At 39.8% G+C, this 25,252-nt stretch overlaps 1 protein-coding gene across 1 annotated transcript in view; it reads left to right on the top strand.

Annotated features, from left to right (window-relative positions):
- Positions 1-8,829: 8,829 nt before the first annotated feature.
- Positions 8,830-25,252, top strand: part of LOC126455752 (zinc finger protein 728-like) — a 108,374-nt gene continuing 91,951 nt past the window's right edge. The window contains exons 1-2 of the mRNA XM_050091517.1: positions 8,830-8,950; positions 12,911-12,955. Of these exons, the coding sequence (XP_049947474.1) occupies positions 8,830-8,950; positions 12,911-12,955 (166 nt within the window). The remainder of the gene's footprint in view (positions 8,951-12,910; positions 12,956-25,252) is intronic.

A 25,252-nucleotide genomic window follows, 5' to 3' on the forward strand; every position in this document is an offset into this window, starting at 1 on the left:
TGGCTGCCGTTAGTGTTTTATAGTACCTGATAAATGCCTGTGCTATCAATTCCATCTGAATGAGACTCATTTATGACACAACTGTATGAGCACTGATGGAATGTAGATGTTATGGATGCTTCACTAGCTGTCTACCACTGCAACTGTACCCGTAGATTCAAATCTCGTTGAAGAAGAATATTCAAAGTGATATGTTGTCACTTCCTCTGATTTAATTGTAAATAACCACAAAGAAAATTATGTAGTGGAATTGAAAGAAAATTCTTGAATTAGTACTAAGTGCTATGCAGAGTAAAAAAGCAGCACTTTTTGAATGGTTGGTGTGGAAGAAAGAAAGACTGGATGTTTGCCACACAGAATATTTGTATTTGTCCCAAGTGTTCAGAGGAACTGGTGAGTACTGAAATATGCTGACAGAAGAGATAACAAGAAGTCTCGATGCCTATTTGCCGGACTTTTTTTTTTTTTTTTTTCACTGTTTGTGTGAACCTACATTTTTAAGTGAAACATAAATTGGTGAGCAGACAAGTGAATGTGCCCACAAGCTTTTTGACTGCTTTTGGACATCTGTAATGGTTCAAAGGTTGTAATTAAGCAGTTGCATTTTGTAGTGATCTGTGCCTTTCATGGAAGGGCAGGTATCATGTACGTCAAATGTAAAGCTAAGAGTAAAGATGTGCATGATTCAAATTAGTTTGTAAACATCAGGTCACATTCTGTGTGTAAATATTACTCAGAAGGTGTGGAGTCTACCTGCCAGAGAGCATTTGTAATCTCCATGGAGTAAGGTGGAATGAAGTAGCTCTGGTACTGTGGAAGACCTTTGGCACCAAGAAAGACGAATATTATGTTTATAAGTGGTTGGTGTTATATCCTATTTACAGAGATGTTAATGAGAGGTTTTTGGGACAGTCATATTAACTGGTTCTGGGAGTAGAAATGTCCCATGTAATGTGTAACAATTTATGAAACTTTGTGACAGTATACAAAATTAATTGGAACCAATCTTTACTTTATTTAAGTAGAGAAGCAGTGTTTTGTTTTATAGCCATTTTCCCTTATAGAAATCTGCTTGGAAGAAAGAAGTTCAATGCCGAGGAAGAACATGGCACAGTATAGCTGGACCCTGAGATAAATCACAAGAGTTGCAAGGTTGAATCCCTACACCAATCTAATAAGGAAGTGTTAGGGCAGCAGTTTAGGTGTAACTGAATGGAGTAATAGGTCTAGAACAGACGTTGCTTGAGCAGCCAGTGGCTGCATGGTTAAAGATACCATGTCATGGATTGTGCAGTCCCTCTCGCCGAAGGTTCGAGTTCTTCCTCGGGCGTGGGTGTGTGTGTTGTTCTTAGCATAAGTTAGTTAAAGTAGTGTGTAAGTCTAGGGACTGATGGCTTCAGTAGTTTGGTCCCCTAGGAATTCATACACATTTGAACATTTGAAGCAGTCAGAACAGTGCCACTCAAGATGAATATAGCTGTCATCAGCCATTAATAAACACTTCATTTTATCTACTGCTAATGCCGTTATCACTGATATGCCGTTCTGTAGACTGTCTTCACTAAAGAGGTTTAGCTAAAGTAAGGAATTGTATTAAAATAACTTAATATTATACTCAGTCCATGGTCATAATTTATGACATTTACACTGGATGTGTGGGGGAGGGCCAAGGAACAGTTGTGGTCGATATTGTGATAGATTGTAAGTCTCATTTATTGCCTCTGCGATGTGGAGATGCAAGCGTAGGGAATTTTGCTGCAGTTAAATAGCATATACTGAGTCTACATTATGTGTGGTGCAAAGATGTGTTGATGTTATTCACACACTGTTGAGCATTTCTTTCACAGACAGAAATAGTCTGCATTATAATTTGGCTTCAGTAACTACTGTTAAAAATAGAGTAGCAGAAGTTTGGTGTCATGAATCAGCAGCCTATAGGTAGTCCCTGAAAATTCCAGAACCATCTGCTCATCTGTGCTGTTATATTATAGCACTATTCTCTGTCTTGAGGATACTGACATTCAAAAATCTCTCAGCATAGGCAGTTCTTGTTATTATTCACAAAGCACCAGCAGCAGGTATATTATAATCATACATGTATATGGTAATTGTCATTCTTTCAGTATTTGTAGACTGAATGGCAATTCTGCTTAAGGATGACGTATTCCAGGCATTATTGTCAGTGTTTTGTGTTCCTTATTTCGCGTTCTGATGACAACTACTTCTCCTTTTATGTTATTTGTAGCTTGGGAAGTGACTCTGTGTATGTTCATGTTTTGTAATCAATGACAGCATTTTTAAGAAAAACTTTTTTAAGCCTATAATGATCAAAACATGTATTGACTACTCAAAATGCCTACAGTACAACTACCGAAAATACTACAAAAAAGTGAGTTACATCTTGTCCATGAGATTTTCAGTTTCCAGTACACTTAAGACAGAAAAAGAAAAGTAATTGTGACAGTTATTGATTTATGATGTTAAGTTAGCAGTTTGTGATCAGTGTAATATTAGTAACCACGCTTAGTTCCTAAACCTACTTACAGAAATGAGAATCACACACAATGGCTTGTACATTTGGTATTCAGGTGCTTGATGGCTACATTTTGAGACTCAAGCTTCAGCTTACTCCTCACTTACAAGCCTGCTAAAGAAACATATCTTATACAGGAATGTGCTGGTAGTATAACTGAAGCTTAGCAATGAAGTGTGGCATGTCATTCTGGGAATGAGTTGTCCCATTTCCCTGCTCTCCACTGGATGATGAAAGATGTTTACAAGTTAAGGTAGTTAATAAGTAGGAAACATCTCACTTTCAGAAGAAGTTTTATGGTCTGTGCCGATCAGAGTTGTACTGATTGTGTGCTATCGGTGAGGTGATTCTACCTGCTGGGTGGAGTCGTCTACTCTGTGGTTCCATGGGTGAAGGACATGGAGAGATTGTGATCTCCATGACATCAAAGAAATGCTCACCAGAGAACAAATGACATTTAAATATTTTTGTGCCAGTTATTATTGTCTTAACGGACTCTGATTGACATACATTTTCTTATGTTACTGGAATACATGGCGATGTAATTGCTCTGTCATCATCTAGAATTCTATACACAAAGGAGAAGAAGTCCACTGAGATGAGCTGATCCAGGGTTAAACAGGCACAGATTCGCAGGACCCTTTGAGTGCAAGAAGTATGGCAGCCGATAAATACATTGCACATACTTTGAAGAATCAGCCTACAAAAATTCTACTGACTGACTAATGAATTGTTTTACCTATCAACACCTTTAACCAAATTACGAAAAATAGGAAGAAGCGTTTCAGCATCACCACATAATATCTTTAGCAACTCTGTGGTTGTTTATTTACTTCATGCATGGCACAGAATTATGATGTTAGATTCACATGATATTATGTTGTCATTTCTACTGAATAATCTGAGTGATTTACTCTTAAGCTGTGACATTGATTTATTGGTTTATGGATTTGAGTTGAAGAAGATCTTTACACGCAGGAATTGCAACTAATCACATCTTCTACATTTCAGTTTCTCTCCCCTAGCCACCACAGGTGCAGTGAGTGAGGTAACTGCCACAGCTCTTCTTTGGATAGGTTGTAATTCATTTGTAATAGTACAGTGGATATCGTAATAGCAGTTTTCCATTAGTTTATTGAACACAGCATATGAGGAAATTAATCAACAACAATTTAGTCTCTCACATTATTTAAAACAGTCTTCCAATGCTTTGATAGTTTTCCAATTCCACACCTGTAGAAAACTACTGCTTTGGTATTAAAGACAGTTGTTTGATAAGAAATAGAAAAGCAAACATTTGAAGTTGCAAGATTAGAAGAATATGTGTGTGAGATAAGACTTCCCAAACAAACTCCTGGATGACTTTTTTCTAAATCCGTAGAGTGCAAGCAGGTGCTATGGTAGCAACACTTAATACAAATTTATTGGCCAGTTTTCTTTCTCTGCAATGGAAAGGCATCCCAGTTGTTGGCAACAAATGACATCTGCAATGTACACATCTCTGGAGAGCAGTTTATAGTACAAATTCCTATTTTTGTACTGAATGCAAAATATTATCTGTTCACACTGACCTTAGCCTTGAGGAGATGTTTTTCATTAGGGCCCACCCATTAATTTCTTCTTTTAGAAGACAACACAAACGAATTATAACTTGCCAGCATAACAATACTGCATATAAATGATCAGTGAGTAAACTGATGGTGTTCAGGGAAAAATGTAGTGATAGCCAGTCCTCTGTTTTTTGTTGCTTTGATGTATATCATGCTGTCCTCCTGCACCTGGCTTCTCAACCCTGCCTATTGAGTGCAGATGTCACATGAAAGAAAAATTATGCAGTTCATCACAAATATCAGTCATTGGGACTTCTTGAATGTGGCAAATCATTCTTACCAAAATGATCTTTCACGAAACAAGAAAATCCTTTCTTGATGTCATTTGTCCGTTAGCAGTTGCCTCGCACACAATACAAATGTTGAGGGCTGTGTCTGCTGCAGAAACAGATATGTGACCAAGGTGTGCAACTTTGTGGTCACCTGGTTGAAGGGCATCTGACAGAACTATAACAATTAATTTCCTGTTGTTCTGCAGTATGTGTTACTCACCAAGAAACTCACTTTGACTCTTCACTGATTACCATTCTACAGTTGTTTGACGTTACCATGTGTTATGTCAGAACTGTATTGGCCTGGAGAGGACATCTAAGTGGTCTAGACATTGGTTCACACATATATCACCAGTGTGTATTCCCTTCAATAAACTTTGAAAGCAAGTGCACTGACAATGCAAGTGACCCCCACCATTTGTAAAATCTATTTCCCTCCAGGCAGTGCACTTGCATAACTTTAGACAACAACTCCGCTCCTCTTTTCCCATACTTGAGGATTTCAATGTGTACACCCCTGTGGGTAAGTATCACTACATCTGGAAGAGGCCTTCTGATTGACTAACTTCCTTCCCATCTGATCTCTCCCCTCAATAAAAGTGGTCCTATCCACTTTTGGTGCCACCCATGGCATCTTTTTGGATGTTGACCTTCCCCAATCTTGTGGCTTTGTATGACCTTCGTACCCTCTGTGTCCTGTTGCTCAATGAGGTTGTTGCCATACAAGTGCTTTGATTGACCAAAGACATTGCAACAGCTGTTTACTCATCACACAATATGACCTCATTCCGTGATTGATTCATTATCAGGTGATTGACATCTAAAAGTTACTCAAATATTCCATTTACTCAGAGTCTTCCACAGTATTTGGTTAGAAGGTGTTTCCCTTCACAGTGGCGAAGTAGTAGTATTGTCTCAGTAATTAAAGCAAGCAAAAAGCCAACGTCCATCGATAGCAACCAACTGATTAGCCCAACCAGCATGCTTTAAAACTGCCTGAAAGGATGGTACCCCAATCATTATGCTGTGTTCTCAGATTACTGGACCTTTTCTTCCCTTAACAATGTGGTTGCCAGAGCTGTTGGAAGCAACTAAATCTGATAGGGTTTTCCTAAAAGCCAACAGATGATGGCAATCTTTTTTACTCTGTAGAATGCATATGACATAGCTTGGCACATCAAATTATACTTACCCTTCATGACCGGGATTTGCCAGGCTTCCTACTGATTTTTATTTGGCAGGTTTTATTCCATAGCTTGTTACGAGTTAGAGGATGTACATCTCTCAGCTCAACAACAGTTTCAAGAGAACAGCATCCCACAAGTCTCTGTGCTGAGTGTAACATTCTTACATGTCACCATCCTCGAGTTAGAGACTTCTGTTGGATTACAGGTCACCCCTGTGCTGTATATTGGTGACTTCTGTGTTTTAGCCGGCCAGTGTGGCCACGCGGTTAAAGGCGCTTCAGTCTGGAACCGCGCGACCGCTACGGTCGCAGGTTCGAATCCTGCCTCGGGCATGGATGTGTGTGATGTCCTTAGGTTAGTTAGGTTTAAGTAGTTCTAAGTTCTAGGGGACTGATGACCTCAGATGTTAAGTCCCATAGTGCTCAGAGCCATTTCAACCATTTGAACTTCTGTGTTTCATATAGCTCACTTTTTGTAGCCTTGGCTGAATGCCAGCACCAAATAACCATTCAAGAGGCCTCCTCGTGACCCCCTTCGTATGACTTCCATTTTCTCTCCCATGAAAATACAGTGCTGTTGTCATATCAGGGTCCATCTGGAGTGAGAACTGTACTTGAGTATCCACCACTTGGCTATTCTTGCACTGTCATGATTTTTGGGACTCCTCTTTGACAAATGGCTTTCATAAAAAGCTGATGTAACCTGCACATAATTTTATTTTGTGTAATGCTTCACCTCAATGTTGTGGTAGCAGAGCTGTACTGACTGTAACTTAAATGCTGGTGGACTGCTCACTCCTTCTGGTCATTCAGATTCTTTGCCTCTGATACTGACAAACAGCTCCCAGACAATTGCACTGTTGTGGTTTTTTTTTTTTTTTTTTTTTTTTTTTTTTTTTTTTTTTTTTTTTTTTTTTTTTTTTTTTTTTTTTTTCCTCCAGGTATGACATTTTAAATTGCTTTCAGTGCAGTGGTAGGGTGTTGAGGCTGGGGCATCTCCCACTGTATGCTTGTCTGGAGACTCTCAATCCAATCTCCTTTGCCATCTTCCTTGGTCATCACTCTTTTACTCTGGTTGGAATGCTTTTAGATGTAGTTAGCCCTGTTTTACTGCTGCACACTATTTTAGGGGAATCACTCCAGTGAATATTGGATGTTGTTCCCCTCTTAAAACTTTGACAGTAACAGATCATAAGGTGAGAAGCATGGTCCCCATCGCATGGGGAGCCCTGGGGGACATTTACTTGGCGTCACCCTCCTACTGACCTGACCATGTATCTCACCTTGGTTTATTATTATCGATCCATCTGGTGTCCACTATCCTTTTAGGCTTCTCCCTTCTGTTGTTACAAATCTGCTGGATATAAGGCATTCTTTACTCTGTAACTGTCTTCACCATTAGTGGGGTAGGAGCTAGGGATCAGATGTAGGTGGGATTTCTCTCACCACAGTTGTGGCTTAGGAGACCCATTGTCTCCTCTGACCAGTGTACTGGCTTGATCCATATACTCCTTTTTAAAAAAAATTCCTCAGCTCTGGCAACACATTGCTTTGAAAGCCTCAATTTTACCACTCCTTGAATACCTTCATAATGTGGTCACGTTTCTGGCTGCGATCACTATATCAAGGGTGAACTATCTCTTGACTGAGGACGTGATGACTGTGATGTTCAGCCGTTTAGCCCACAACCCACTAACAGTCTTCCATTGTATGCATTCTTTCCAATGATTGTTCCATTTTTGAAGGTATGTATTTCATCAACTACTGGCTTGTTAGTCTATTGTAACTGGATTTGCTATTGAAGTTTCTTGACCAACCTCTGTGGTCTGCAGGAAGTATATCATTTTTCTCTTATGCTTCAACAGCCAGGAGCTACATTCCCTATTCTACCATTTACACTCTCTGGGACTAATGATGCCCAAAGAGTAAAAGTTATGACCCCCCCCCCCCCAAAAAAAAAAATAATTTAACAACGAAGTTGAACAAAGCTCAACAAATGCATAAAAGTTCTTATTTTTCTGGTGTTGCAGTCCCTGTTCAGCCAACAGGTCACTCTTCTTTCATTTTTTGTGTACTTTCTTTCTTGCCAAATATTCTTGACAAAATAGGAAGACAAACATAATAATATTTCTGTATGTACCTGATTTTCATGCACAAAGTATCCTACCACAGAGCCCCCAGTTCAAGTATTCACTTCTTTATGAAATTAAACAATATGTAAGCAAAGTCAATAATTTTTGCTTGGTGCTTAGGACAGTTACGGTATATGTATAGTTAGGAGTGAACACCTCATTGTTACATAGACTATTCCAAATATTATTAACATTTGAAAAATGAAATCATATTGTGGTCAACAGAATAGGCTTGTCCTTTTTTAAATTGCACTCTTTCATGGCCCTACATGCATTTATCAATATCCAGCCAACTATCAACAAAGATGTAACTGAGTCAGAATAGTGCCAAAGACTGAAACAGTAGTGAGTCAAAAAAATGGCATATAACAGATATTAAGCCATGCTCTCACAGTAGTCGATATAAATTTGAATAAAAATACATTTTATGTTTATTTTATCGTAAACAGATAATTTTATGACTTGTGAGAGTTACATTTGTTATCATCATATAAAATATAAAACTGGATGTATATTTCTGTGTCTATTTTCCACGTCTCCCAGAACACCGTATTGAGTTGCGCCAATTTTGGCACACTTGCTACTTACAGGGGTGGGGGTGGGGATAAAAAAGTGTTGGTAACCACTGGCATCGAGACTGCCTTGCATAACTTGTGTGTGGCTAGTGTTGGCATGCATTTTGGGCTAACATGTCTATGTGGCCATGATGGAGCAGAGATATGAGGAAGGAGGCAATGGAGAGTGGCAAGACGGAGGAGGAGATGCACAGAGAAAAGGGAAGGAGGAGCTGGACAGGCAGAGAGACTGTAGGAGGAAATTGATGGAGAGACTGTAAGAGGAGGTGGACAGAGACAAGTGATGGAGAAGGAGATAGGCAGGGGGAGGGGGTAGGATGAGAGGGACAGAGAGAGGTGGCGGGAGGAGTGGACAGAGGCAAGTAGGAGGAGGGGATGGAACAGGAGAGAGTGGGGGAGGAGACAGACGAAGGGAGGGAGAGGATATTGGCAGAGGGGGTTGGGGATGGCGGTGGAAGGGATGGATCGAAAGATGGGGGAGAAGGTGGTGGACTGAGGGTTGATGAAAGAGGTGATGGACCATGAGAGGTGGGGAGGAGGAGGACAGAGATAATGCACAGAAGGTGACAGACACAGACACAGATAGGAGGTTGGAGGAGACTGACAGGGACACAAGGAGAGCAGGAGGTGGACCAATAGAAGGTTGAGCAGGAGATTGACAGATAGAGGGAGGAAGGCACTGGCATGATACAGTTCTAGGGCGAGAAGGTAATGGACCATGAGAGGGGATGGTGGAAATAAACAGAGAGACCGGTGGTGGGGGAGGATGTGTAGGTAATACAAGTGACATACACAACCATGGGCAGAGCCATGAGTAAAAAGCTTGTTTCTTGTATAAACTTTCTTTCCTGTACTGTACTTTTTTATGTAAACATTACTGTCATATGAAAGGTCATTTTTTAAGTGAATTAGAAAATAAAGTAAACAGTACTTGTGTGTTTTATCCCACATTGGTTACTTTTGCAATTATGTGAACAGGATCCAAAAATGTCAACTGTTTACTTAGAACGATATGACAGAGCCAAAATCACAAAAAGACACACCTTGGAACTAAAAAATGATGATGTATTGGGTGCTTAATTAAACATTTGTACTGAATTTAAACATTTTTACTGAATTCTAGAATAAATCCTGTCTGAGATAACTGCATTTCAAAAGCAAGGATGGAGGGGAGAGGATGATTTTTTGTGTATGCATGGAGAGGAGGGGGAGAGAGGGAGGCTTGTGGGAGACATGAGAGGAGCAGAAAATTTACCGATTTTTGCTTTTCATTGCTAGTTCTTTAAATTTACACATATGAGTTCATAAGAATATCACCTTTCTTCCAGAGATTCCCTTCTATGTTGCATAAATATCTTTGTTACACTTCATTGTCCTGGACTGTTATATTTTTTGTAGCACATTTGTGAATTCATTTTACTTGTGCTGTCATGCCTGTTTTAAAGGGTTCCAAGTCCCGGAGCGGTAATTGAGAATTATAGATTTACTGTGCCCTTCCATAATGCTCTTAATAAATCAAAGAGAATTATAGATTTACTGTGCCCTTCCATAATGCTCTTAATAAATCAAAGCCTTTCATTTATCTTCTCTATTACTTCTAGGTATTTAAACAATGTCACATGCTTCAGATTTCTTGTTTGTATCTACTTGTAAATAGAGCCACAATTTTCTGTATTAGATTGAAAAGCCGCCTGTGTTTTTTCTGCATTTCCTTATGATTCTTAAGTAACTCCCTTGTAGAAGATTGTGCCCATATATCACACTATGATGACTTTCCTATTAACTGAAAATTAACACCTTCCTGAAGTCACATTTGTCCCTTAGAACATATGAAATGATGTGAACAATGCCTCTAATAAAACTTCCTTCTCAGTGCATAACAGAAACTTCTTTCAGTTCAAGAATCAATGAGAAAAATCTGATTTGGTGTGCTGTATAGAGGAACACTATTTTGAATATAACGGGCTTATTTGTTGCTCACATTCCTTATAGTTTCTTATATTAGTTGGTTGTACTGACTACCAAACAAAGGATTGAGTATTGCCAGTTCTTCTTTTAAAACTTCTTTTGTCTTTTCATAGCACAGGGGCATAGCATTAAAACTAGTTATAAATCTTTTCAGTCCTATAAGCTGGTTTCAGAAGGGTATCCTGTTGATATTAAAGTTATATCTGCACCATCTGTCATCAAATTTTAATAGAAATTGTACTCTAAATATCCCAAAATATTCTAAATTTATTGGTCAACAACATTTTGTACACTCAAAAGTAGTTATGTCCACCTTAAGCTGCCATTGTATTCACCATATCAAATACTGAGGGTTGGATGAGAATGATTCTTCAATATTGCATGGACTACAAACAAACCCCATATGATTTGTATACCTGTCCTTTCTCTGTGGAGCAATAGTGAATGTTCATTTTCATTGAACTTGAGCATGTTGTGTTCAGCTGCATGTTGTGCCACTATGTTATCACTTTGCCCGTGGCCGCATTTTTGCAGTTGCCTCTTTTTCTTGTGAACAGCTGGTTGCTTGTCATACCAACATAAAAACTGTGGTTGAATTCATCCACATATAACCAGGCCTTTGATGGAATTGGATAATCTTGTGGCAGGCCTGGAGTAGGATGTGCTGAGTGGGTGGATTGGGCAGGTTTTGCTAATGGGTCTTCCACAGATATATGACCCCTGTGGCAAGCTGTTGGGAGTGAGAGTGGCATAACACCAGACCAGTGTATTGTGTGGGTTGGTTGGGCATTGGGATACCACTGTAGAAGGGGTGGGAAGGATCTTGGGTAGAATGTCCCTCATTTCTGGGCATGACGATATATAATCAAAGACCTGGTAAATTATGCGGTTCAGCTGTTCCATCTCGGCATAATGTTGAGTGAAAGGGGGTTGGTTTTGGATTTTGAGAGGCTAGGAAAGTTTCCTCTAGACTGCCCATAAAAAGATTGGCATACAAGGGTACCATGCAGTGCCCATGGATCTGTTTATGTAGGTATTCCTCAAAGGAGTAGTGTTTGTGTGTAAGCATGTAGTTGGTAAGGTGTATGAGGAGTGAGGAAGTGAGTTTGGACTCCGAAGGATGTTGGGACAGGGAGTGTTAGATAGTGGCTAGGCCATGGGCATGAGGCACATTGGTGTTCAAGGAGGTAGTATGAATAGAGACAGTAGGGATCCAGGTGTTAAAGAAGTGTAGGGGTGGTGGAGTTATGAAGAAAGTGGTTAGTGTCTTTGATTGAGAGGCTAGGCTTTGGACGATTGGTTGGAGGTATTGGTCAACAAGAGCAGAAATCCTTTCAATAGGAGCATAGTAACCAGCTACAATGGGGCACCAACAACTCTTGTGTTTGCGGATTTTGGAATGCTGATAGAAGGTGGTTGTGTACTTAAGGTGAGTGAGGAGTGAGGTGGACCCATGGGAGGGGGGGGGGGGGGGTGAGGGGGTGAGAAGGGAGATGGACACACGGGAGAGTTTTCAGGTGGGCCTAAGGATTTCAGTAGGGATTGGAGGTTATATTGCACTTCTGGAATGTATCTTGTGGAGGGAGCAGAGGTGGTTCTGGGTCATGGAAATGTTTTTTCTACAGTAGCACGTTTGAGAGGAATCTGGAAAGATGAAGGTTACTGTGAAAGGATGGGGTGGGGACCATAAAAGGGATTTTCATGGTTAGGCCAAAGGGTGGGTGTGTTAGGTATTCCATGGTGTAGGAAGAATTTAAGGGACAGAATGTGGGATTGGGCTTTTGATAGGGAAAGAGATATTTTCCTGAAATTGTGCCAAATATGCTGTGCACTGCAACACAAATGACACCTACAGCTGTTTTGCTATGCGAGCTGTTTGGATTCTCTCTTCCAGCACTAGCTTCTCTGAACTACACAATTGGGAATTGTCTCTCTACCAATTTCTGCACCCCAGGCCTATATCTCTGTTAACCTGTTCCCTGCTGCCTCACCTTACCTTTTCCCTTCTCTCCACACCACTCCCTCTTCTCTCTCTCTAACTCTTATATGCTCTACCCTCTTAACATATTTTTTCTTGTGGTGCAGCCACCCAGCTGTTGAAAGACCTGATTCACACTGTCCCACTACCACCCCTGGCCTAGTGTGTCTTTCCCTACCTTCCTCTCCACCACTATTTGCAAGGAAGCTGCTACTGATAAGCAACAGTCAGCCTTCCCATGTATGTATTCGTTTTTTCATGTGTGTGTGTGTGTGTGTGTGTGTGTGTGTGTGTGTGTGTGTGTGTGTGTGTGTGAATGAATGCACTTTTACTAGAGAAGTAGCAACACCTCAAAATGTAGAAAATACTGTTTACTGATTCCTACCTGCCACATACCAGTCAGCTATTGGTGACTGGTAGCCATTTGATGTGTTATTCCAGGCATTTCCATTGTTGTTATACAGCAATTAGAGGAATTTTTAAAATATGAAAAGCGAGGCATGCCCTCTCCTTCACAATTTTCTTCTTCCTCCCTACTGTATTTGTTTATAATGGCTAAGTGTACACAAACTGTCTTGGTATAATAGTTGCATAACACTGTAAGACCCTCTATTGTCCATATTAAATAGTAAGAATGTTTCTTTTCATTTTTGCAGTAAAGGAAGAACTAGTCCCAGGGTTATACACATTGCCCATGACTGGTAAGCTACTTTGAACTTGTAGAATGTATCCTCATTATATAAGATTACATTGGTGCAGGATAATTAAGTGTAGCCTCTAATAAGTATCATTAGCAGCTTGTTTCTGTACAGAAAAGTTGTTTGCATTGCCATGAATTCTGCAGTGTTGTACCTGTTTGTATTTCCTTTTGTTTATTCAGTTCTTGGCTACTGTCAGTGCATTCTGTACCACCAACCTTCATGGTGTCCTTTTACTCTTACATTTACTTATTTAAAAAGGAAAATTTCTCTAGTGTGTGTGTGTGTGTGTGTGTGTGTGTGTGTGTGTGTGTGTGTGTGTGTGTGTGTGGTGCCACCCACCCTTACATCATTACAGAAGCACAGTTATAATTGCTGGCCAATGTTAGTAACCTCATGTGTTTTCTGTACAGTTCTTGAGTTTGTTTTATCAGATTAGCAGGTTTATTTACAACTGTGTGTATTTTCTGGAAAAAGTGGTAAATTTCAGGATCTGCACTGTCACCCATCTTTTCATTTTTGCAGTAAAGGAAGAACTAGTCCCAGCATTATACACATTGCCCATAAATGGTAAGCTACTTTGAACTTGTAGAATGCATCCTCATTACATAAGATTATGTTGGTGTAGGATAATTAAGTGTTAATGTTAAGGGGGCCACTGGAATTGGTATGAATGGCAGTGGAACTTTTGTATGACAACTGTGATACATGAAGGTTGTATGGATGCCAACTGACTGCCATTCTTAGCCAATGTCATTCTGAAAGATAACGGTTCACAGTGTAACAATGCCAAGGGGAATGACATTTGGCCACAGAAACAAAATAGATGCATTCTGATCAAGCAAGTGATCATTATTATACATTTATCACAAAAATTGTAAATAATGTCTACAAGAAAGACAACAAAAACATATTGTCAAGAAATAACAACAACAACAAAACTCAGTCAATAATATGTGTAAATTCACATGTCATGAGAATGACAATGCCTGTAAGGAAAAAAATTAATTGAATGGTGAAGAAATGCTCTCACTGTTGGCACTGATTTGCTAACTTTGTGATTTACTCTTCATTGTACTTAAATTTTCTGGATTCATAGCAACTATTAGTCAGTTAGAGAGAATAAAGTAAAATTTATATTAATGCGGGAAATGTAGGTTGCAGAATACACACTACTAGAAGAGAGAGTACTTGTACAATTGATTTTTCTGTACTGGACCACTATATGATTCTCCTGTGTGTGATAGATAATTCTGTCATCATAAATAGAGTAATAAAGTTAATCTGCATTATAGATCAGAAATTTTGATACTACTAGGCAATGCAACATTATTTCTTCATGTGCTGTGTTCACTCTTGGCAATACAATTCCTTACAAGGAGGAAAGTTAATATTATCATATCGTCTGTTAGTGGGAGAGGAGAGGGAAGGAGCACGTGTTTCCTAATGATTCTAATGAAAGAATGAATTTTATTGGCCCTCATTGGCAAATTACAAGCAAGCTGCATTTGTTTATTAATGCTGCACCTGCTATATCTGGTGGCAATTAAGATGATTCAGTATGTTACAGTATACTGCTCAATGCAGACTGTAACAAAGAAAGCTGCAATTGCCACCAATAGCTCTATGCATTCTTTTAAATATAGAATTGTTGTAAAGTGTCTTCTCTATTTCTGTCACAGCATGCCATAACACAGAAAAGTTAGTAGCATAGCCAAGTCCATTATCTCATCATAGCAGATGAATAAGGAAAAAGTAAGTAATATGCTCCAAGTACTTAAAGATTTACCATCATTGCTGATAGAGAAGCTTTTATGCAGAAGTAAGAGCATACAGCAAACAGGATTAAAGTCATCCAATCACCCTTAATTAAAAGTGTTGGACGTATCACATGATGATACTCCAGACGAATATCTAGAATTTCATGTCAACTCAGGGTAGCCACCCAACCATTCATTTAAATTAAACGGCACGAACAGTTCCTTAGCCATGCTCAGCTCATTTATGAGAGAGAGAGAGAGACATAGGGATAAACTCACCACTAAAGCCAAGTAATAAGATGGTTAAATTATAAGTGAGGGTGACATATTTAGTAGCAACTTGTTGTGTATAACACCCTTCCATGCTAGTCTAGTCTTACCAAATTACAAGGGTTAGCACAAATAAACCGCATGTAAATTGATAGACTTGATATATCCCTCAGAATGGTGTTAATAAGTTTTAATCAACTGCTTTTCATATTAATCACTTTTCCATTATCTCTTGAGTCAGTTTTTATGCGTAAGTTACAGTAGTCACCAATGAGAATTTTGATATGACTGCTTTACCACATTTAGTGCTATTAGAAATAATGTGTGTGAACTCATGTAACCTACCACTCCTCCAACAGTATTAGCATCTGTGGGTAATGCTCTGTGTTAATATGAAGGCAGTAATTCATATGACAGTCAAACCATTGTAGAAAGGAATTTGAAGCCATTTTGACTTGTGTGGAGTAATGTTGAATGGCTACAGACTGTGTGCGTATGGTAGACAAGTTGAGAGGAGAATCAGATCTTTTTAAGGGAGAAACTAACAAAGTAATCATTCACAGCAGAGGATGAACCCATGTGCCCATTCCCAGTGATGTACCTGTAATTATCTACCACACAGTTAATCAGTAGCCATGACAGGTGTCCTCTGCAATAAGAGATGATATCCACTGACTTCATTTATTAATCTTCAATTGGTAGAACATGTTCTGGCATAAAATCAAGCACTGTCACACTGGTCGCAAACATTAAAGCAGAGAGCGCTGTGAAGAAGGCATTAGCCAATAGCACGGTGTTTGACCCCTATCTGGGACAACGACAATACAGCAGTGGCTTCTAGGCAGAGAGACCATAAGCACTGCACCTGACTGGCTGTGGCCCAGTTGAAGACTAGCCGTTCTATGAGCTCTACAGCAGCGACTTAGGAACTGTATTATTTCATTTGTATTAGAAATTGTATATACTGAAGAGATTTTCTTATTTTGTCTGTCATCCCTTGCTTGCGACACATTATTGTAAATTCTCAAAGTTAAGTATTGTCATTTATCTTAATACGATTTGCTTGAATTGTTGTCAAGAGATCCAAGAAAGCAGGTTTCATAGGCACCCCATATTTGACGAGTAGGCAGGACACAACAGAACACACTTGCCAGTATCATTCCCACTTACGCCAATACAAGTCCATTTATTCCAGAGGAGCTATGTTAATTCTCCCCCCCCCCCCCTCCCCCAATACTGATTCATTATGAATCTGATTGCAAATATAGAAAGATCAGCTACAACTAATTTTGCATGCCAGTCTTCGCACTAATAATTAGTATTCACATGAAATGCGAAAGTTGGCTTCTAGTCTCGTAAATTTATTGCTGATCAGTGTGAATGATCGTCCAATTACCATTTTAAATTTAACTTTCATATATAAAATAATAATCCCCCCCCCCCCATATAACTTCTAAAATACTTCCCAACTTAATTTTTGCGTATCCATTTCCTGTAATTCTATACCCAGGTGTGTTAACTAATCGGAGCACAACATGTAGCTCCCAAAACCACAGCTGAAAGTGTGAATGCTCACTACTGCAAGTAATTTTGGTGCAACATGACAGTGCCTGAGCCACCAGAATATGTTTAAGAGCAAAAGAGGTAGTGATAAGACTTACTGACCTGCATAAACTAAACCAAAGTTTATAACTGTGAAAGACACTGTGAACTTACGTTCATATCTCCAATATTTTGCAAAATTAGGGAAGCAAATTTTGAAAATAAAGACTCCCATATCTGCAAAGAAACTGCTGCATCAGGAGACTTTTTCTAATTCAAACAGAAATGCTTACTGTTAATTGCATTTTCTTGCATTCGAACAGCCCTTCACCTAAAATGCAAAAGTCTACAGTTCTGTTTTTTGTAATTGAAGCAATATACACACTACACACAATCATTTCTAAAGAACATATAAGTACACATTACCTCTTTACAGAACATTTGTTGCTGATGTAAACATACAATGCAATAAAATTTATGAAGGGACAAAGTATTGAGTTAACATGACATTCATTAACGAAGGTTAGTGTAATTCTGTAGTTATCTGCTGTAAGCAAACAGTATAAATGAACTTGATCTCTGCTTTTGCTTATATTACTCACACACTCTCACACTTGAAGAGCTCATAGCACAGGTTACATTGACAAGTGAAATGCTTTAGACAGCGCCCCAAAGCCGGAACCCCATTGGTCACAGATCCTCGGCTTGCCCTGCTACGTCAACCACAGGTTGTGGTTCCCGACCAAGTCTGTGTCTGCAGCAGTAGTTGGGTGTGGTAGTTCACCCATTGAGCATCCACTTGATAGTGGTTTTGTCATCTGTATGGTTTGTGATCTCACCCTGGCCGTAAGTGTGCAGATATAGCTTGCTTGCATCAGTGTTCTCAGTGTTCAGCATTAGTGGATCCACACAGATGAAAGCTTGCGCAACTTGTTTCGTTGAGTGACTGTTGCTATTGCGTCAGACCACACTGTCTGTACTAGGCTTCCGACAACATGTGTGTCATCTCTTCTTGCTGGCAAATAAGCAGGAGGGAGTTGTCCACTCACAGGGGTGTTTGTTGGGACACCGTTGAGCACTGCTTTGATTGCTAAGCCACTGTGGTGGTGGTGGTGGTGGTGGTGGTGATGGTCAGCTGCATGCTGCTATTAGCTGAGGTTTGGTCACTGTGCTGCAGTTGCTGCTACTGTGTAGTGTCCAACAAAAAATGCGCTACTAGCCTACAAGCTTAGTTCTTTTCCACATTATTCCAGCAAGGTAAGACTCAGTCTATTCACTATATGGTTTCTTTTTAACCTGCAGTAACAAAACCACCTATTATTACCGTCTAGTATCCACTGGGCATTACTGTTATGACTAGCTTAATTAAACTATTACTCACAATTCGTAGGAGACAATTGCCCATTTACACTCATTAACAAAAAGAAAAAAAGGCATGACATCACTACTTTTTGTCACAAAGGTTGTGCATGACTGTCGTACATTCTCTACATTTTTCTTTACACTTTCCTTGCTTTGAGTATCAGAGTGAAGTGTATTTTGTTTATTCTTTTTTCTAGCAAGTACTGAATACTGCTGTGTAACCCGTATACATCCTTGTTCCGCTGTGTAACCCGTATACCTTTTCCTGGTAGGTAGCCAGTTCCTGATTCCCCCAGAGGTAGCTGTCTTTATGTTCTCTGTGTGTTCTTTATCATTACTAATCAGTACGCTGTGCGGTGGATCACTTGTCATGTAGTGCCTTTCTTGCTGCCATCATGTCTCCAGATCCTCTGTCCCATTTGAACTGTTTCCTCCCCCGTGATCTGGATGATTTTCTCTACTGAACTGAATGGTTCATTACCCATCAAAATTTCTATTGGTGCATGCCTCATCGATTTATGTGCAAAGTTATTTATTACATCCTCAAAATCTCTTGGATACTGGCTTCAGCTGCTATGCTTTTTGTGGCATTACACCTGACACATCCTGTTTATGTCTTTCATGATATGTTTGGTCAGATGTAATGTGGGCCTCTATCTAGATACGAAGATTTTGTGAACTCCATTCCTACTCATTATCTCTATCCATACCTTAGATGTAAACTGTGATACATTATCACTTAATATTTTCTTTGGAAGGCAAATATTCATGAAATAATCTTTCTCCATGTTGCTGCCCATCCTTTTATCAAGTGTTTTAAGCAATGTATAGAAGCTTACATTTTTCTTTACACTTTCCTTGCTTTGAGTATCAGAGTGAAGTGTATTTTGTTTATTCTTTTTTCTAGCAAGTACTGAATACTGCTGTGTAACCCGTATACATCCTTGTTCCGCTGTGTAACCCGTATACCTTTTCCTGGTAGGTAGCCAGTTCCTGATTCCCCCAGAGGTAGCTGTCTTTATGTTCTCTGTGTGTTCTTTATCATTACTAATCAGTACGCTGTGCGGTGGATCACTTGTCATGTAGTGCCTTTCTTGCTGCCATCATGTCTCCAGATCCTCTGTCCCATTTGAACTGTTTCCTCCCCCGTGATCTGGATGATTTTCTCTACTGAACTGAATGGTTCATTACCCATCAAAATTTCTATTGGTGCATGCCTCATCGATTTATGTGCAAAGTTATTTATTACATCCTCAAAATCTCTTGGATACTGGCTTCAGCTGCTATGCTTTTTGTGGCAGTACACCTGACACATCCTGTTTATGTCTTTCATGATATGTTTGGTCAGATGTAATGTGGGCCTCTATCTAGATACGAAGATTTTGTGAACTCCATTCCTACTCATTATCTCTATCCATACCTTAGATGTAAACTGTGATACATTATCACTTAATATTTTCTTTGGAAGGCAAATATTCATGAAATAATCTTTCTCCATGTTGCTGCCCATCCTTTTATCAAGTGTTTTAAGCAATGTATAGAAGCTTATGTATTTAGAAAATATTTCAGTGAGTACAAATACTAGTAGCTCCACTTTGAGATACTATCAGTAGTACTAAATAGTCTACAGAAATCATCTCATTAGATTCTTTACAGACGAATGGAAAAACTAGTAGAAGCCAACCTTGGGGAAGATCAGTTTGGATTCCGTAGAAATACTGGAACACGTGAGGCAATACTGACCTTACGACTTATCTTAGAAGAAAGATTAAGGAAAGGCAAACCTACGTTTCTAGCATTTGTAGACTTAGAGAAAGCTTTTGACAATGTTGACTCGAATTCTCTCTTTCAAATTCTAAAGGTGTCAGGGGTAAAATACAGGGAGCGAAAGGCTATTTACAATTTGTACAGAAACCAGATGGCAGTTATGAGAGTTGAGGGACATGAAAGGGAAGCAGTGGTTGGAAAGGGAGTGAGACAGGGTTGTAGCCTCTCCCCGATGTTATTCAATCTGTATATTGAGCAAGCAGTAAAAGAAACAAAAGAAAAATTCAGAGTAGGTATTAAAATCCATGGAGAAGAAATAAAAACTTTGAGGTTCGCCGATGACATTGTAATTCTGTCAGAGACAGCAAAGGACTTGGAAGAGCGGTTGAATGGAATGGACAGTGTCTTGAAAGGGGGATATAAGATGAACATCAACAAAAGCAAAATGAGGATAATGGAATGTAGTCGAATTAAGTCTGGTGATGCTGAGGGAATTAGATTAGGAAATGAGACACTTAAAGTAGTAAAGGAGTTTTGCTATTTGGGGAGCAAAATAACTGATGATGGTCGAAGTAGAGAGGATATAAAATGTAGACTGGCAATGGCAAGGAAAGCGTTTCTGAAGAAGAGAAATTTGTTAACATCGAGTATAGATTTAAGTGTCAGGAAGTCATTTCTGAAAGTATTTGTATGGAGTGTAGCCATGTATGTAAGTGAAACATGGATGATAAATAATTTAGACAAGAAGAGAATAGAAGCTTTCGAAATGTGGTGCTACAGAAGAATGCTGAAGATTAGATGGGTAGATCACATAACTAATGAGGAGGTATTGAATAGAATTGGGGAGAAGAGGAGTTTGTGGCACAACTTGACAAGAGGAAGGGACCGGTTGGTAGGACATGTCCTGAGGCATCAAGGGATCACAAATTTAGCATTGGAGGGCAGTGTGGAGAGTAAAAATCGTAGAGGGAGACCAAGAGATGAATACACTAAGCAGATTCAGAAGGACGTACGTTGCAGTAAATACTGGGAGATGAACAAGCTTGCACAGGATAGAGTAGCATGGAGAGCTGCATCAAACCAGTCTCAGGACTGAAGACCACAACAACAACAACAGATCGTTTTGGAATAATTGAGTGCTTATAGTCCTTACATTGCATGGTCAGAATCCTTTTACATGTTTCTCATCTGTGCAATTTATTTGTCTTTTGTTAATTGCTGATATAGTTCCAGTGAAGCACATGTATTCATTTCTGTGCTACAAAATTGCATTACAGATACGTGTTATCCGAATCATTTCTTTGACTGTATGCTCTGGAACACACAATTGCCAGTTATTCCATTTGGTGTTCATTCCTTCATACACTGTGCTGTCATGTACCAAATAATTTCTTAATTTCTCCTGAATAGTGCAGCAATGTTTTATTTTTATCAAATTTAAACATCCTTATGCATTCCGTTTTGTATGGAACAGTCTCAGCATTTCCTGTACTTGGTTTTCATTACATACTTACAGCCCACTGTTCTTCTTTCTGGGTTGCATTTTTGTTCTTTTCTAAACCCACCAGGATTTGTGATAAAAGCCTTTGTGATGAAATTCTCTTTGCAGTGTCTATACGTGATTTCAGACTAAAATTCATGTAGGGCCAAGACTTGTCCCGTAAACTCACCCATGGCATAACTTAATGAACTTTGTGTTCATTAAAAATGATAGCACTTTGTGCTCTGTTAGTACCGGATAGATGCCACATAAATTTAGTGAATTGGCAGAACAATTGTGATCCATAGTTATGAATCAAATATTGAATTTCAAAATTATATCCGTGCATCTCAGCTGATTATATCTACTAAATTAGATTTTCTGAAGTGGATGAATGTAATTATGGGTCTGAAACCAGGGTAAATACAATTGTATTATTGAAAATCTGTCAGACTTGCTGAACCTGCAATCTAATGACAAGAATCCAGATAACATACTTTCAATGAGAACTTGTGTTGGCTAATTTGCTATCAGAGCAGGCCTCCAGGTGTTCGTACAGTGATTTTCAAACTTTGCTATCAGAGGTTCTCCCACAATGTTTGTGGGAGTTACACCACTGAGGGAACAGCTTTAGTGAGCACCATGGCTTATCTTGCCACAAGAATTGCATACACTGATGAGCCAAAGCATTATAACCTCTGCACACTGTAAGACTTATTACTGCCCAGCGCCATTGTGGACTTGTGTTGCAGTAATCAAAGTATATAAGCAGAGCAGAGATGAAACCTGTGAGTGACGACTCGGGCTGCAAATGGGAAAATCAACAGATACGTGTGCCTTTAACAAAGGGCAGATTGTTATGGGCTGATGCCTTGGAATGAACATCTCAGAAATGGCAAAGTTGGTCGGCTTTTGGCGTGCTACTTGCATGAGAATCTATGAAATGGCAGAAGGATGGTGAGACCATGAGTAGACGATGAGATGTTGAGTACCTGTGCCTTGTCACAGTATGTGGAGGTTGGTGTTTTACCCACTGTGAAAAGCAGGCTTCTGTGTGACCTGTGGTAGTATTCAAAAGCACCACAATGACCGTGGACTGCTTGTACATTATTGCAGACCACTTGCAGTATTTCACGTTCAATATCCTCTCCTATGGCGATGGCATCTTGATTTCAGAAGGCATGGAGCTGAGCTAAGTAGTTTGAGGAGCACAGTAGTGAACTCATGTTGATTTTTGGGTCTCCAGATTCATTTGATATTAACCCAATGCAACACAATTAGCATAATAGGTGAGCCAGCTTTGTGCCCACAAACCAGTGACTCGTAATTCGCATTTGCACAATATTTACTTGGTCATGACATACTCACTTTCCAACTGTTTGTAGGTATCCATGTATAGCTCTGGTGGCTGTTTCTAGTGTACTATTTTTTGGTAACTTCAGGAATCACAGCACAATGGATCTATACTGAAGCAATTCACAACACTTGAAACCTTCCAACTCAACATGCAGCTTAATTCATTATCAGCATTGCAAATTAAATTTGAAAACATGTAATACCAATATATACTTGGTAAGGCAGAAGAATGCTGAAGATTAGATGGGTAGATCACATAAATAATGAGGAGGTACTGAATAGGATTGAGGAGAAGAGGAGTTTGTGGCACAACTTGACTAGAAGAAGAGATCGGTTGGTAGGACATGTTCTGAGGCATCAAGGGATCACCAACTTAGCATTGGAGGGCAGCGTGGAGGGTAAAAATCGTAGGGGGAGACCAAGAGATGAATACACTAAGCAGATTCAGAAGGATGTAGGTTGCAGTAGGTACTGGGAATGAAGAAGCTTGCACAGGATAGAGTAGCATGGAGAGCTGCATCAAACCAGTCTCAGGACTGAAGACCACAACAACAACAACAACAACAACTTGGTAAGGAGATTTAATTAATATTATGTTTCAGCACTACTTAATTGGATTAAATGTTTCATGTCTGTAGTATACCTATGGGACTTCTCACCCTCAGTAAGTGCCCAGTTTTCCTGGAGGGAAGAAGACACTCTTTTTGCAAATCACTGTTGACAGAGTTTAGAGACCTGATATTTATGGCTGACGATAGAATGATTCAACTATTGTCAGTGCACACCTCGCATAAGAGTCACCAAGTTTGGAGATGTGTAGACAGAAAGGTTAAACAAGTGTCCTGCGTACCTGCTTGTGTCATGCACTGGTGTCACCAGAGTCACAGCTTGCATATCAAGAGACATCCAAGCACTTTTTTGCGAAGTGACACAGGTCAGGGCTGCTCTCAAGTCTGCAGGATGGTACATGTGTACATAATGTGTTTGTCAGAACTCATAGACATTATTCCCCTCACACTTCCAAGCATTAAACTGCAAAGGCACCTCTACCAAAATAGTTGTTTTGATAACATGCTTAGAACGATCTGCAGAAAATAATTTTTCAGTCTACTAAGCAGCTCAAGATAGGATTACATCTACATGAGATAGCTTTTTAAATGTTTTTGTCATCAGTTCTTACTATCTTTACTGCAAGCAGTTGCACCTCAATTTTTGCAAGGTGGATTTATTATTTTGTGTGGATGCACAGAAATCTTTGAGATAAATAGCAATTTAAGATTGCAGTTTAAGATTATGTTTGTAAATATAGTATTTCATTATTTTGTTCTTTTCTTTAACAGTCATATAAACTCAAAAATGATAGCATTCATTTTAAAATGATGCCAAAGGTAGTCTGTGTCATTGCCAAGTTTCAGTTATACTACCAGCAGGAATAATACACTATGTGATCAAAAGTATCCAGACACCTGGCTGAAAATGACCTAAAAGTACGTGTTGCGCTCCATCGGTAATGCTGGAATTCAGTATGGTGTTGGCCCACCCTTAGCCTTGATGACAGCTTCCACTCTCACAGGCGTACATTCAGTCAGGTGCTGGAAGGTTTCTTGGGAAATGGCAGCCCATTCTTCATGGAGTGTTGCACAGAGGAGTGGTATCAATGTCAGTCGGTGAGGCCTGGCATGAAGTCGACATTCCGAAACATCCTAAAGGTGTTCTGTAGGATTCAGGTCAGGACTCTTTGTAGGCCAGCCCATTACAGGGATGTTATTGTCATGTAACCACTCAGCCACAGGCCGTGCATTATGAACAGGTGCTCGATCGTGTTGAAAGATGCAATTGCCATCCCAAAATTGCCCTTCAACAGTGGGAAGCAAGAAGGTGTTTAAAACACCTGTAGGCCTATGCTGTGATAGTGCCATGCAAAACAACAAGAGGTGCAAGGCCCCCCTCCATGAAAAACATGACCACACCATAACATCACTGCCTCCGAATTTTACTGTTGGCACTACACATGCTGGCAGATGACATTCGACCAGCTGCGGTGGCTGAGCGGTTCTAGGCACTTCAGTCCGGAACCACGCGTTTGCTACGGTCCCGGGTTCAAATCCTGCCTTGGTCATGGATGTGTGTGATGTCCTTAGGTTAGTTAGGTTTAAGTAGTTCTAAGTTCGAGGGGGCTGATGACCTCAGATGTTAAATCCCATACTGTTCAGATCCATTTGAACAGTTTAGATGATGTTCACCGGGCATTTGCCATACACACACCCTGCCTGTGGTTCGTCACTCCACACAATGTTTTTCCACTGTTCAGTTGCCCAATGTTTACACTCCTTACACCAACTGAGGCATCGTTTGGCATTTACTGGCATGATGTGACACTTATGAGCAGCTGCTTGATCATGAAATCCACGTTTTCTCACCTCCCGCCTAACTGTCATAGTACTTTTAGTGGATCTTGATGCAGTTTGGAATTTCTGTGTGATGGTCTGTATAGAATTCTGCCTATTACACTTTATGATCCTCTTCAACTGTTGGCGGTCTCTGTCAGTCAACAGACGACGTCGGCCTGTACACTTTTATGCTGCACGTGTTCCTTCACATTTCCACTTGACTATCACATCAGAAACAGCAGCCCTAGGGATGTTTAGGAGTGTGGAAATCTTGGGTACAGACATAAGACACAAGTAACACCCAATCATCTGACCACATTTGAAGGTCATGAGTTCCGCGGAGTGCCCCATTCTCCTCTCTCACGATGTATAC

The sequence above is a fragment of the Schistocerca serialis genome, chromosome 2 (genome assembly GCF_023864345.2).
Source record: "Schistocerca serialis cubense isolate TAMUIC-IGC-003099 chromosome 2, iqSchSeri2.2, whole genome shotgun sequence".
In the NCBI taxonomy this organism is placed as follows: Eukaryota; Metazoa; Arthropoda; class Insecta; order Orthoptera; family Acrididae; genus Schistocerca; species Schistocerca serialis.